At 37.4% G+C, this 15753-nt stretch overlaps 1 protein-coding gene across 2 annotated transcripts in view; it reads left to right on the top strand.

The window, feature by feature from the left end:
* The window catches only part of LOC126474877 (structural maintenance of chromosomes protein 1A), a 168491-nt gene that overhangs the window by 112885 nt on the left and 39853 nt on the right, over positions 1-15753 (top strand). For both annotated transcript variants that reach the window (XM_050102360.1, XM_050102361.1), the window contains exon 18: positions 8857-8979. In XM_050102360.1, the coding sequence (XP_049958317.1) occupies positions 8857-8979 (123 nt within the window). The remainder of the gene's footprint in view (positions 1-8856; positions 8980-15753) is intronic.

Here is a 15753-nt window from a genome sequence, read left to right on the forward strand (position 1 = left end):
TTTATACTTTCGTAATATGAAAATATGCAGTGTACATGTTGCTGCACATCAAAGATATTTCCAATACAGGAAAAAATCCAACTAAGAAATGCAGAATGCATTTGAGAATTGAACATAGGTTCTCCGCTCCCGAGCCAGGTGTCTTGGCCGCTATGCTAGTGGCACTTCTATTGAACAGCATTTGCATTATGGGTACATAAATGATAGTTATAACAGTTTCTTTCCTCAATTTCTAAGAAAATGTGTGTTTACAGACCCAATACATGATGATGCAGGATGAAGAACCAGTCATCTTTCCCACCTTTAGTCACCTTTTTTGTAACATGTATAAACTTAACTATTGTTAGAGACAAACATTCCTCTATCATGACCGCTCCTATTTTTGTTAAGTTCTAATTACTCAGTGGTATCTAGTGTAACATCGCTCTTTCGTGAAGTGGTATGTTGCACAAGCTTTTCTTGAACCGACAAATGATGATCGCCACTATAAAAGTTTATTTTCATAGTGAATTAAATAATCTATTGTTTGTCTGTATGTTTTATTTATGTGTATGTGTCATGGAACGGGTGGATGCAGCTTATCTACAAGCCAGGACAATGATAAATGTCGTACTGCGTTCGCGGTGCCTTTTAGTCGGGCCCTGCCATGGAGATATGGTGCGAGCCACAGAGGAAGAGCAGCTGTGACAATGTGTATGATATCACAAGGTCAAGAGAAAACTTTTTATGTATTCCCTCAATTGGAATCTGATAAATAAGACAGATCATTTGTGGACTTAGACCTTATCAGTGTAATTGTAGACCCACAAATTTAAAGGGTTGTCATGCTACATGGATGAAGAGAAACAAATTATTAGTTCTTTGAAATTGACTGTTAAAAAAGTGCTGATTGGAATATTTGCTTTTGCAAAAACTTAAACATCTTTTTCTTCCGTAATGGCCTTTGTTTTCTTTGTTTGGCAGTATTTAAGCTTTCAAAAATTATTGTTCTGTTGAAAAGCAGCAGCATTTTCCTGCAATTTAACTGAATGCCCCTCTGATACAAGGTGTTTCTGGACATTATTTGTCTTTTCCCACACAATTTGAAGATTAAAGAATCCTAGACTACTAGTTTCGACCTTTCATGGGCATTCATATCCGTGCGACCCATGCTTGACAACATTGTGGATAGAAGTGACAAGGCATGTTGTGTAGAAGTAGAACCGAATGTACGGCAACTCTATTTAACCTTAGAGGAAGAGTTTCAGCACAGTCTAAAAATAGTACAATTTTGTTTTCCAACAGCTATAGCGCAGAAGGTAGGCACTGTAGGCTACAGTCACAGATGTCTGCAAGCGTAAACAACCTAGAACATTGACCACCACAGGGGAAGGAAATCCTGCCTCCAATCTGCTGGGCAGCAGCCTACAGCAAAACTGACACATTGTCAGAGGGGTCATAAATGAAATCCATGCTGGACCAGGATTAGTAACATCACATACTCCATAATAAAAAAAGAAAACAACAAGCAACGCACAACACAAAGCATTCAGGGGCGGCTACCATGCAATTGCTTATTGAAATTAGTAGAGCATTGTTAACAATGTAGTTCAGGCCTGACCTTTGGTGGTATTCGATGTAACTACAGTTCAAAATATCCACCACCTTATTTGCCACATTAAGTGACCACAATATACCATCTATTGAACTTTAGGCAACTAAAATGCTAGGTCCCATGGCTGAGTACTATGTTGCATTATGCAGCATGCATGTTAAACAGACCATTCAGCCACCCACAACTCACATGGCACCGGATCACTGGTTACAGTCACATGTTGGAGCATTCCTATTTTATACACTTTATTTTGCAAGTAGGTTTTTGCGCTCATTGTCTCACTAAATTGGGCTTTGTCAGATGATGTACGATGCCAACAACTGGTTAAATTTTCAATATTGTTTGCAGAAAATGAAGCTGTTGCAGACTATCTCTGATAAATAGATCATCTGGATACAATTCACTATGAAAGAGCATCTATTAAATAATTTAGCGTTTTCGCATTTTGAGGCAGAATTCGCATTTGTTTCGTATTTATCACAAAATGCAATTTATTCTGGTCCCTACTCATTGTACACAAGAGTACAGTGTACGATACATTTATTATCAGAAGTATCATATTTATTTTGAGAATTGGATATTAGGTTTGTACTATGACCACAAAGAGAAAATTTGAAAAATTATAACCAATTATACACTCATTCTTCTCACGCGTGATTCGCGAGTGGAACAGGGTAGGTGGTGTATCAGTTAGTGATACCAGAAATGCCACCTAACAGACACCATTAGGTGGCTGGCGGAGTATGACATAGATGTAGATGAAATAGTAAGGTGAAGGACTGAATAATAGGAAGTGTCTTAGCTCCTGATCACACTTTACTTTGCTGCTTGATATCACAGTAAAGAACCAGTGAAACATTGCATTTGATACTCTATTCAGTATTTGAAATAAGCTTTTTGAGAAGGGAAAATGCAAATTCTGTAGAGACAGGCTTGAAAAGACAGACAGTTTGAAAAGTAAAGGCCCAGCATGGGAGGGGCAAATGTTAGCAAAAGCAAATTATTTTTTAGTATCTGTTCTTGCCTTGTTAATTTTAAGACAAAAGGTTTTCAGGCAGTATTTAATGGTTCACTTGTAACAAAACATGAGTCTAACTTTGAAAGTAAAGGAAGACGATATCAGTCATATTTAGAACTTTCAGATAAGGCACAACTTTCAAGCTCAGTATGTGTGCCAACAATAAGGATGTTAAGTACGAAGGATAGTTTCACCACAACTGAATTGATTTGGACAATGAAATCAGTGATTTCCAATTATTCTATGGGTTCATAATGATTTTTATATCATTTTTAAGATAATGTTCCCGAATAGTGTTTCGGAACACTTTTCTCTTTCATTTAAGAGAATCCAATACCTAATTACTGACACCATATTTCCGGACACACATGTTAGAAGGAGCTCTTTCATTGTATTACACTCTGAGTTTTTATGAAACTGCTGGTGTTTAACAATTGCAAATGACCATTGCATTTTGGTCAGAGAGTAATTGTTGCATAACAGTGTCACCTAAAAACTTCCTTTATTGACAAAGCAGATAGCAGAATGTTACATCTTTAATTAGGCTTTTAAATAGTGATATCCAGGAGTCCCATGGAAGACAACATATAAACATTGGAATTTGCATTCATACAGTGTGTAATGCCTATTTAAAGGCTTAGGAGTGTGCAGGTGAAGAAGCATCCAAATATCTGGTCAATATTTATTATTATTTTGCTCAAGTTTTCGATGCATGTGATGACAAAGCAGCTTAGTTCAGGACATCAAGCCAACAGGATTTTGGAGCAGTGATGTGGTATTAAGTATTACTTTCTTAAACATATACTTCTAAAAAGTAATTCTCCTACTGTTCAGTCAAAATCTTACAGTTCATTGTGGGAAAAAAACACTTCAATAAATGCAGAACTTCGTTTCATAATTTCATCTGCAGAACCAGGATAACTTTTTCAAAGCCTGACACCTTTGATTCTCAAGTTGCATGCAAAATAAAAAACATACTTCAAACCATTTTGGTTTGTATTTTAAGCAATTTTTGTGCTTTGAGAGAAATTGATTTTGTTTTTTAAGTTTTTATGATGAACACTTTACATCGTATAATCTGCTCCCTCTGGAACAACTAACCGTTAGCAAGCAAGAACTGAAGAACCTAATGAACAGGAAGAATGTTAAAAGTAGTGGTTTCTAAATAACGCTTAAAAATGATTTCTAAATAGTGCTTAAAAACAGTACATCGCAGTGTGCAAACACGTGATGGAAAAATGTGCTTATCAAGTACACAACTGAGTTTTAGGTTTTTAGACTCCAAAGAAAGAGTAAAGAACAGAAGCTACAGTGACATGTTAAAGGTGCCGTTTGATGTCCGGAAAGATTACTTATTATATAACAAAGGTATTGACAACTACTGGTGGCAGCAGCAGCAGCAGAAGGGACTCCTCATCTGTAGAGTTAAAGTATCCAAATGTTTCAAAGCTAGTACATGGAAATCTGGACATGGAAAGAAGATATCCCATTTTGAAACACAGATTAGGAGAAGACTAGGCAGCGATGGCCGAAAGAGTTTTAAACCATGTTTTGACTGTGATGATGCTTTGGGACAGTACCTCTATTTTCTCTCCATGGCCATTGATTCACAGTTATTAGGTGTGAATGGCAAGCACATGCAAATCATACTGCTTGGAAGGAAGAATGTGAAAAGAAAATAAGACTTGAATTAGAAGAAAATCGAAAAGAGGAGCAAAACTACATGCACGTGGAAGAGGAGATTAAAAAGGTGAATAACATGTAAAATCTATTGAGCATGAGATAGCTGCTTTGAAAGAGAGGGGGTGGGGGGTGAACAACACTAGCTCCTGCTCTCATACTTCCATTAAACTTAAGAAAGCAAGTGATTTAAAGGGAGCAAAATTGGCCCAGGGTATACTCATGGACGCACAAATCATGAAAGTAGATGAAAGAGTGAAAGAAAAGGAGATGGAAACCTTTCTGAGAAATCTTGGGAAAAGAAAATCTTGTATGATTACTTCATGCCTAGGAAACAGTCAACCAACAATATTTTGTTGACCTTTCTCCATTATAGAATGTCATTAGTTGTAAAAATGTGATGTAGAATTTGTTTGGGCATTACGATTACCAGTATCAAATTAAACAGTGTACCTGCATCCGCACATATTATAAAAATGGATGTCTGTATGTTCCACAGCTTCTTCTAAACCACTGAACCCATTTCAACAAAACAAGGTACACATGTCCCTTACTGTCAGGTAACAATTGCTGTGGGGATAAGAACCACTGATCTACCTGTCATAGTTGAGGAGATACGGTGTCATAAACGAGAAGAATGGAAAAAAAGAAAAACTGGTAGAAGCCAGTCTTGGGAAATATTAATTTGGATGCCGGAGAAATAATACATGAGGCAATACTGACCCTACAACTTGCCTTAGCAGATAGGTTAAGGAAAAGAAAACCTATTCATAGCGTTTGTAGACTTGGAGAAAGCTTTTGACAGTGTTGACTGGAGTACTCTTTTTGAAATTCTGAAAGTAGCAGGGGTAAAATACAGGGAGGAAAAGGAACTGTACAAGTTGTACAGAAACCAGACAGCAGACAGACAGACAGAGCCCAGGGACATGAAAAAGAAGCAGTGGTTGAGAAGGGAGTGAGACAGGGTTATAGCATATCCCCAATATTTTTCAGTCCGTACATTGAACAAGCAGTAAAGGAAAACCAAAGAAAAAATTTGGTGTAGGAATTAAAGTTCAGGGAAAAGAAATAAAAACTTTGAGGTTTGCTGATGACAGTGTAATTCTGTCAGAAACAGTGAAGGATTTGGAAGCACAGTTGAACGGAATGAGCATTGTCTTGAAAGGAAGATATAAAATAACACCAATAAAAGCAAAACAATGATAATAGAATGTAGTCGAATTAAATCAGGTGATGCTAAGAGAATTTGATTAGGAAATGAGACAGTTAAAGTAGTAGATGGGTTTTGCTATGTGGGCAGCAAAATAACTGATGATAACCAAAGTAGAGAGGATATAAAATGTTGACTGGCAGTGGTAAGAAAAGCATTCCTGAAGAAGGGAAAATTGTTAACATAGAATACAGATTTAAGTGTTAGGAAGTCTCTTCTGAAAGTATATGTCTGAGTGTAGTCTTGTATGGAAGTGAAACATGTTAGATAACGCAGGTAATGAGGAGGTTCTGATTAGAATTGCAGAGATAAGAAATTTATGGCACATCTTGACCAAAAGAAGTGTTACCAGTTTAGTTATTATAACATCATAAACAATGAGGTGCATCAAAAACTGCCACATCATGCATGAAGATTCAGTTTCTGTTTCTAATATAAAATTGACAAAATGAATGCACAGGCACTGCTGGGTTTGTGATCCAGTATATTAATAAATTTGTATGAAGGAGAAATTGGCCATACCTCATCCAGGGCCATAGACAGAAATTCATTGTGGTCTTGGCCTTTTGGTAGGGACTATCAAAAATGGAAACATTCATTTGTGCCCTATCTGTTTATTAAAATCACTTGTCATTTTTTAAAATATTCTGTCACCTTATTCAAACATTTTGCATCTTTTTCACGTGCCACCATGGCTCCTCACCCTAGATGATGAAAAATACTCAATTTTGAATTATCTATCAATCTTGCCCATTTTGAGTCAATTCCCATTCTGAGCTGATTGTAATTCTGGGATTGTTACTGTAGAAGAGGTGCTATCAAATAAAAAACGTACTTGCATGTTCTAATTGCGTTCTGCATCTAGAAACAAATTACAAAATGTACAAGGCTCCCATCACATCCTACCATAGAAGTACACTACTTTTCATAAGCACTTCCAGGGCTTCAGAAGGTGCCTCCGTGAAAACTACAAGACATCCAGAAAAGTGACACATATCATTGGACGGAGGATGTCTCCAGGTTTAGATTATAATACATGTCACGGCATAGTTGCAGAGTGCATCACTAGGGGGCAGCAGTCAGTTCTCGGAGTATAATGGATCGATATGTACGTTTTTGAGCTTTTGAATTCATTAAATATGAGCCAGTTGTGACAGTTAAATGATTTCATACCAAACTTCAGGTAAAAGTTTCAGCAGACAAAACATTCCTCAAGAGAGGCTGTGTGTGTGAAGGAAACAGACCAGCCAGGACTATCATAAGAGAAGGTAAAGAGTATGTGGGAGTCATTCATCAGGAGCCTAAAGAAATCGTATTATTGTTTGAAACTTGGAACGATGTTCCATCACTGATATGTGTCTAATTTTCTATTTGTTTCTTGTTTTCACAAAGGTGTATTCTGAATCCCCAGAGGTGCTTCTGAACAATGCTGTACATAACATTCTGCTTTGTACCAGTGAACTTAGGGCTCTGGGTCAACAAGAAAGCAAATTTAGCAGCTGAGAAGGCCAACAAGGAATATGTTATGACACAGTGTGCCAACATCTTACAGGTTTTCATATAGCTATTGGACTCGAGAGACGTGAACTGGTGAGGGAAAGAGTGCCTAACAGTAGAGAATGATAAGCTGTGGTCAGCAATACTTGCCATGATATGCCTTGCTGTTATGTGAACATAGACTTGCATTCTGTGAACAATGAATTTATTGTAGATAGAGTGCTGTATAAATGTGTATTGTGTCTCTGACTGCATGTTCTTGATAGGAATATTTACTATTAGAATGTAAATATTGTGGCAGTTTGCAAAGTGACATACGATAGTTCTGTATTAGTTGATTATCCCGTTACTGTGTCATCAACCAGAGATGACCTTTTTACTAAACACTGTCATAATTTCCAAGATAAAGGAATTCATACATTAAATTATTTTTTATTGTATTCATGCCTATATCTTGTACTTTGGTGTATCTCATTATTTCCTTTTGTGGTACATAAACTTCATACATCTGATGTATTGGTTATTATTTTTTGGTGATAAATATGTAACATTAATAACATGACTAGTTCTTCAATGAAGTCCTTGCCCGTGCAATATTTCTAGTTTGAAAAAAGTGCTGTGATATCACTATCATTGCCTAAACTTTTTTATGTTCAGTACTGGCAAAATAAGCTTATTCATATGGCCTAATTATTATCTTATCTCTCGTCACTGAAAATCATTCGTTATTACCTGCCCATATAGCATGAGGCACAGTGTGCTACTTTGTGAGGCATTAAGGTGAGCTAGACCCAGACTGAATATGCTCAGCAGAGTGTGTTTTTTAGATGTCTTCCCCAGAGATTACATTATGCAGACAGTTAAAATATGGCAACACACAGAACAGTTTTACAAGATACACAGTTGTTGCACAAGACTTCACTCTCGTAAGATACCTTAATGACTTTGGTGTCATGTAGGGCATCTGGATGCAAAGGTAAATAATAAAATAAATTTGCCAAATTGTAAAAAAAGCTGACCTCGTATAGATGGGATTAACTTTAGGGGAAATAAGAAGAAGAAATATTCAGTACTACACTTCAGAGTTCCAATGTATGCTGTCCTGCATTAAGTTTGGTCATTATCTTGCTTTATGTTTGTTTACATGTCAGTCAGTCTTTAAGATTGAGATACAGTATTGAACTACTAATTACTAAGGTTGAATTAACACAAATTTACATGTCTTTTTTTTTATAGCTGCCTTATTTAAATAATGATCACAGGAAATGAGAACAATTTAGCAGATAGCCATTGGCTGTCAGCTAAACGTGATGCTCTGACTGGGATATCAATGGTTTTCTCCCATCAAAGTGTTGCTCAGATCGTTGCTTGTTAAGCATGAAACAAAAAAAAATTTCTAACTAAAAATGTGTGATAAAGCAATATTTATCGTAGATTGTTCAGGCTACAGACAGCATTGTGAACAAAAAATTTGTCTCACAACAAACTGACATTTATTCAGTAGCTGATCTCCTTTTAATACCCCTGATGGTACAGTTCCTAGTTATGCTTGTTGGTAGGATACCCTAGTTTGTGGTGCTTGTGGTGTATATCACATTTTAACGTGTGTTTTATATTCTGTTAAGAGAGCAGTTGTAAAATTTTGCTGTGTATTCTCTACTGTAGCTGACAAAGAAGAATGTGGTGTATGTTTTAAAATTCTTTGTGTTATCAGGACTCCAGCCTAAACTTTAAAGTGATTGTAATCATCAGTAGATTCATGGTTGCTCAGAAAGTTGCTTTTAAATTATTGTGCTCTTCTTGAAAAGTAAATCAAAGTTTAAATGTAACATATAAATGCGTAAAATTTTGTTTTAGGCAAGACGAGAAATGGGAGGTATAGCAAAGGATATTCAGGCAGCCCAAAAGCAGGTGACAGCTCTAGAGTCCAAAATTGAACAGCGTAGAGCAGACCGCCATAGCATTTTAAAACAGTGTAAGGTACGTATCACACTGGTGTCTCATTTTTTGTTTATGGTACTGGTTTTACAATGTTGACTAAACCATGTGTAATTACATTTTAAATACAGTAGTTACACTAACGTATATGTATTGTATGCTAGCAAATTGGAAAAACCCCCATAAGTGTCTTTTTCTTATCTTATGGATTTCATGTCTGAGATAGTTGTGCCTCTATCTACTGTGCTTGTTTGAAGCCCTTATTAGGTTAACCATCACATGTTGCTTCCTCTTTGCAGATGTATGGAATAAATCGTATTATGTGCCTTACAAGTTTTTGCTGTGGTGTAGCTTGATAGTGGCAAAGGCGACGAGTTACCCAACTTGTAAATTATGGAATAAAGTGTTTAATTCGAAATAAAACAACAGCCTATGCAGGAAAATGCCTTCCCCAAGGGATCTGCCTATGTTTACTTTCTGGCATGTAATCAATCCCCCAACAGTAGATTCTCAAATCTACAGACCCTTGAATGTACTTATTTCGTTGTCGTTTCATAATTGTTGTTGTTGTTGTTGTTGTTGTTGTTGTTGTGGTGGTGGTGGTGCTGCTGCTGCTGCTGCTGCTGCTGCTGGTGGTGGTCTTCAGTCCAGAGACTGGTTTGATGCAGCTCTCCACACTGCTCTATCCTGTGCAAGCTTCATCTTCAAGTACCTACTACAGCCTACATCCTTCTGAATCTGCGTAGTGTATTCATCTCTTGGTCTCCCTCTACGATTTTTACCCTCGGCGCTGCCCTACAGTACTAAATTGGTGATCCCTTGGTGCCTCAGAACATGTCTTACCAACCGATCCCTTCTTCTAGTCAAGTTGTGCCACAAACTCCTCTTTTCCCCAATTCTATTCAATACCTCCTCATTACTTATGTGATCTACCCATCTAATCTTCAGCATTCTTCTGTAGCACCACATTTTGAAAGCTTCCATTCTCTTCTTGTCTAAATTATTTATCGTCCGTGTTTCATTTCCATACAGGGCTACACTCCATACAAATACTTTCAGAAAAGACTTTCTGACGCTTTAATCTACACTCAATGTTAACAAATTTCTTTTCTTCAGAAACGCCTTTCCTTGCTGTTGCCAGTCTTCATTTTATATCCTCTCTACTTTAACCATTATCAGTTATTTTGTTCCCCAAATAGCATAACTCATCTACTACTTTAAGTGTCTCATTACCTAATCTAATTCCCATAGCATCACTTGATTTAATTCGACTACATTCCATTATCCTCATTTTGCTTTTGTTGATGTTAATCTTATATCCTCCTTTCAAGACACTGTCCATTCCGTTCAATTGCTCTTCCAAGTCATTTCTTGTCTCTGACAAATTACAATGTCATCAGCAAACCTCAAAGTTTTTATTTCTTCTCCATGGATTTTAATACCTACACCAAATTTTTCTTTTGTTTCCTTTACTGCTTGCTTAATATACAGATTGAATAACATGGGGGTAGGGTACAACCCTGTCTCACTCCCTTCCCAACCACTGCTTCCCTTTCATGCCCCTCCACTTTTATAACTACCATCTGATTCCTGTACAAATTGTAAATAGCCTTTCGCTCCCTGTATTTGACCCCTGCCACCTTCAGAATTTGAAAGAGAGTATTCTAATCAACACTGTCAAAAGCTTTCTCTAAATCTACAAATGCTAGAAACGTAGGTCTGCCTTTCCTTAATCTATTTTCTTATATAAGTTGTAGGATCAGTATTGCCTCACGTGTTTCAACATTTCTACAGAATCCAAACTGATCTTCCCCGAGGTAAGCTTCTACCAGTTTTCCCATTCGTATGTAAAGAACTCATGTTAGTATTTTGCAGCCATGGCTTATTAAACTGATGGTTTGGTAATATTCACATCTGTCAACACCTGCTTTCTTTGGGATTGGAATTATTATTTTCTTCTTGAAGTCTGAGGGTATTTCACCTGTCTCATACATCTTGCTCACCAGAGTGGTAGAGTTTTGTCAGGGCTGGCTCTCCCAAGGCTATCAGTAGTTCTAATGGAATGTTGTCTATTTACGGGGCCTTGTTTCGACTTAGGTCTTTCAGTGCTCTGTCAAACTCTTCACGCAGTATCGTATCTCCCATTTCATCTTCATCTACATCCTCTTCCATTTCCATAATATTGTCCTCAAGTACATCGCCCTTGTATAGATCCTCTATATACTCCTTCCACCTTTCTGCTTTCCCTTCTTTGCTTAGAACTGGGTTGCCATCTGAGCACTTGATATTCATACAGGTTCATCTCTTTTCTCCAAAGGTCTCTTTAATCTTCCTGTAAGCAGTATCTACCTTACCCCTAGTGATATATGCCTCTACATCCTTACATTTGTCCTCTAGCCATCCCCACTTAGCCATTTTGCACTTCCTTTCGATCTCATTTTTGAGACATTTGTACTTTTTTTTTGTCTGTTTCATTTACTGCGTTTTTATATTTTTTTCATTTCATCAATTCAATATATTTTCTATTATCCAAGGATTTTTACTAGCACTCATCTTTTTACCTACTTGATCCTCTGATGCCTTCACTATTTCATCTCTCAAAGGTACCCATTCTGCTACTGTATTTCGTTCCTCCACATTTGTCAATTATTCCCTAATGCTCTCTCTGAAACACTCTACATCCTCTGGTTCTTTCAGTTTATCCAGGTCCCATCTCCTTAAATTCCCACCTTTTTGCAGTTTCTTCATTTTTAATTTACAGCTCATAACCAACAGAGTCCATATCTGCCCCTGGAAATGTCTCACAATTTAAAACCTGGTTCCTAAATCTCTGTCTTACCATTATGTAATCTATCTGAAACCTTCCAGTGTCTCCAGGCCTCTTCCACGTCTTTCATGATTCTTAAACCAAGTGTTAGCTATGATTAAGTTGAGCTCTATGCAAAATTCTACCAGGCGGCTTCCTCTTTCATTTCTTACCCCCAATCCATATTCACCCACTACTTTTCCTTCTCTTCCTTTTTCTACTACCGAATTCCAGTCCCCCATGACTATTAAATTTTCATCTCCCTTCAGTATCTGAATAATTTCTTTTATCTCATTATAAATTTCTTCAATCTCTTCGTCATCTGCAGAGCTAGTTGGCATATAAACTTGTACTACTGTGGTAGGCATGGGCTGCGTGTTTGTGTTGGCTACAATAATGTGTTCACTATGCTGTTCGTAGAAGCTTACCCGCGTTCTTATTTTTTTTTATCCATTATTAAACCTACTCTTGCTTTACCCCTATTTGATTTTGTATTTATAACCCTGTATTCACCTGACCAAAAGTCTTGTTCCTCCTGCCACCGAACTTCACTAATTCCCACTATATGTAGCTTTAACCTATCCATTTCCCTTTTTAAATTTTCTAAGCTACCTGGCCGATTAAGGGATCTGACATTCCACACTCCAGTTCGTAGAATGCCAGTTTTCTTACTCCTGATAACGACGTCCTCCTGATTAGTCCCTGCCCGGAGATCTGAATGGGGGACTATTTTACCTCTGGAATATTTTACCCAAGAGGACGCCATCATCATTTAACCATACAGTAAAGCTGCATGCCCTTGGGAAAAATTATGACTGTAGTTTCCCCTTGCTTGCTTTAACCGTTCATCGTACCATCACAGCAAGGCCATTTTGGTTAATGTTACAAGGCCAGATCGGTCAATCATCTAAACTGTTGGCCCTGCAACTACTGAAAAGGCTGCTGCCCCTCTTCAAGAACCACACATTTGTCTGGCCTCTCAACAGCTACCCCTCCGATGTGATTGCACCTGCAGTATAGCTATCTGTATTGCTGAGGCACACAAGCCTCTCCATCAACAGCAAGGTCCACGGTTCATCATTTCATAACATTTGTTTATTATTAGCTTCCAGCAGTTTAATGTTAGCTTCTGTTAGCTCCCAGCAGTTTATTATTAGCTTCCATCACAAATAAAAATACTCATATACTGAACTCGAATGTGGCCAGTCGGAAACAAAATTCAGTGCCATCTGAACCAACTGCCAGTTGCTCAGTCACTCTGTTGGTACTGCCCTTAGCTGTCTTCCTTCAGCTGAAGCAGCATCCTTTATTATGGTGACATGTGATGTCATTCCTGTGCCTTCAGCCAAGCCATATTTCCGAATTATATAATGTATTTTGAATCAAATTATCTCTTATACAGTTTCAAAATACACTGAAGGCCAATTTTAAGGAAGGTTTAGTGCATCAAATAGAATTCAGGGACCCTCACAGATTGCCACTTCAGTTCACATTCAGACCATGATTGTAAGATACTGGCTGCACCTGGCAGACATGCTGATACAAGGGCTGATGCACATGGAAACTAAATTGCCACAAAATTTGTAAAATAAAAACTGAAAAAATGTGGTTGATTTGTACTATTTTGTTGAAAACTGACATTTTGAGACAGCTGCACACAAATGGTTTCTTGCAAAGTAGAAAACAGCAACCAAGCGCAATTAATAATGCAGTTTACTCACACAAATAACACTGTTAACAGTTTCAGAACCACAGGTTCATCTTCAGATCGCTGGTGAATGTTTAGATGCTCATTTGTGGCTGTTTACATTAGCTTTCGTCTCTTCCCCTGTATGGTGAAAGTTCCTTGGGGTGGTGGTACCCTACCACAGAAATCACTGTGAGAAACAGCCCATTTAACTTTAACTGTACCTAATGATGGTTGAATACACTGTAAACAGGTCTGTAATGTAGCTGTGTTTCAGTTTTTAGTTAAACAATGGAAACTCCAGGTTAGAATATTAACAACAAATGTTGATGGTTTTATATTACTTATATAAGTAACCTAAAACTAAAAAGGTAGAAGTGTTGTAATATTAAATTGGGTAAAGCTTTACAAGGAGAGATCCCCTGCAGAGGGATTAACTTTTTGAAACTATCTGTACAGTGATCTAGTTTAAGTTCCCACATATCACACCCTGCAGCCTTTCACCCTGGGAGGCTCTTGTCTGCGATTAATCGCCGAAAAAAAGATTTTGGAATTTCACATGATGCTCTATGGCCTTAAAAAAGGGGTGTTATCCTGAGTGGTTGCTTAGCGGAATGGCTAAAATAAACTCTAAACGTGCTAAAGATTGCGGGTTCAAATCTCGTCAGGTGCTTTGAAATTTTTTTATTTTTAAATATTTATCAAAATGACTTTCATAATTATTTTTATTCAATTAATTGGTTTAAATGTAAACTTTTATTTAGATTCCTTTCTCACATAATTGTAATCATCATATTCACTTTTCCATGTGCTCTCATTTTTCATCTGATCATACTTTTTCCACTTGGAATATTTGTGCATGTGAATTTGCTGTTGGATTTAACTGTTTTTATTTATATGTCATAATAATTAAACATTTGAAAACACTGATGTCTCTGTTAAACAACAGAAGACAAAATAATCTTATTTATATTGAATGTGTAATTTCAAAAGTGTATTTTTTTTAGAAGATGTAAATTTTTTGAGTGGTAATCGAGAGACAAATTCGTATTGCTCTATGGATAAAATAATACATATGAAGATTCAAAAGAAAGAAAGGATCATAAGTAACATATTTGCTAGTGCTTAAGGGGCACCAGTGTGAAAGATATAATCCCCCCCCCCCTTTTTTTTTAAGATTTTGTGAAAAAATTTCTCACTTAATACATCTACCGCGAAACAGTTATAACACTTATGTGCACACACGTCATATAAGTAGGAAAAGTGCTCAATTTTTAAATTTTTTCCTCAAAACTACAAAATTCTTCCTCGGAGCTGAAAGTAGAAATACTTGAAGTTGTCATGTTAGGATCTGAATCCCCATACAATAAATAATTGTCTGTGCCATATAGTGCTTTACTGGTTCCACTTTTATTAAACAATTTCATCACTTTCAGTTTTTGTAGAGTTTCATGAAGCTTAGACCCATACACAGACTTCCTCTTTCCTTACAGTGTAGTGTGAAAATTTGTAGATTACATCCATCTGTTCCGCTCTGCCTTCATAATTCCCTTAAATGGTCTGTTGATACATACAAACAACTTAGCTCCCCTGAAATGACTGTAATGAGTCTTCAGTACATTCAGTGTATTTTTAACGTCTTCTGTTCTGTGAGAACAAAACTGATCTCATACTAATAAGGCAGGTTTCTTCAGTAGGCCTCCATGTCGCCTAGACCAAATTTTGTCTATCCACAATCATATTCCTCCTCCATCCATACAGACTTCATTGTATATATGGACAAATATTCCTTTTGGCGGTTGTTCCCCGGGAAGTGCCTTTCTTTTAAAAATCAGAAGTACGGACTGTTTTGTCCCGTCAGCATCGCGGCATAGAACAACTGTCTACTAAATCTTTTCATGTTCTGAAGTTTTAACAATAATGCTTTTTGTACCCTTAGAATCCCCCCATGAACCATGGACCTTGCCGTTGGTGGGGAGGCTTGCGTGCCTCAGCGATACAGATAGCCGTACCGTAGGTGCAACCACAACGGAGGAGTATCTGTTGAGAGGCCAGACAAACGTGTGGTTCCTGAAGAGGGGCAGCAGCCTTTTCAGTAGTTGCAAGGGCAACAGTCTGGATGATTGACTGATCTGGCCTTGTAACAATAACCAAAACGGCCTTGCTGTGCTGGTACTGCGAACGGCTGAAAGCAAGGGGAAACTACAGCCGTAATTTTTCCCGAGGGCATGCAGCTTTACTGTATGATTACATGATGATGGCGTCCTCTTGGGTAAAATATTCCGGAGGTAAAATAGTCCCCCATTCGGATCTCCGGGCGGGG

This window comes from Schistocerca serialis, chromosome 4 (genome assembly GCF_023864345.2).
Source record: "Schistocerca serialis cubense isolate TAMUIC-IGC-003099 chromosome 4, iqSchSeri2.2, whole genome shotgun sequence".
Classification (NCBI taxonomy): domain Eukaryota; kingdom Metazoa; phylum Arthropoda; class Insecta; order Orthoptera; family Acrididae; genus Schistocerca; species Schistocerca serialis.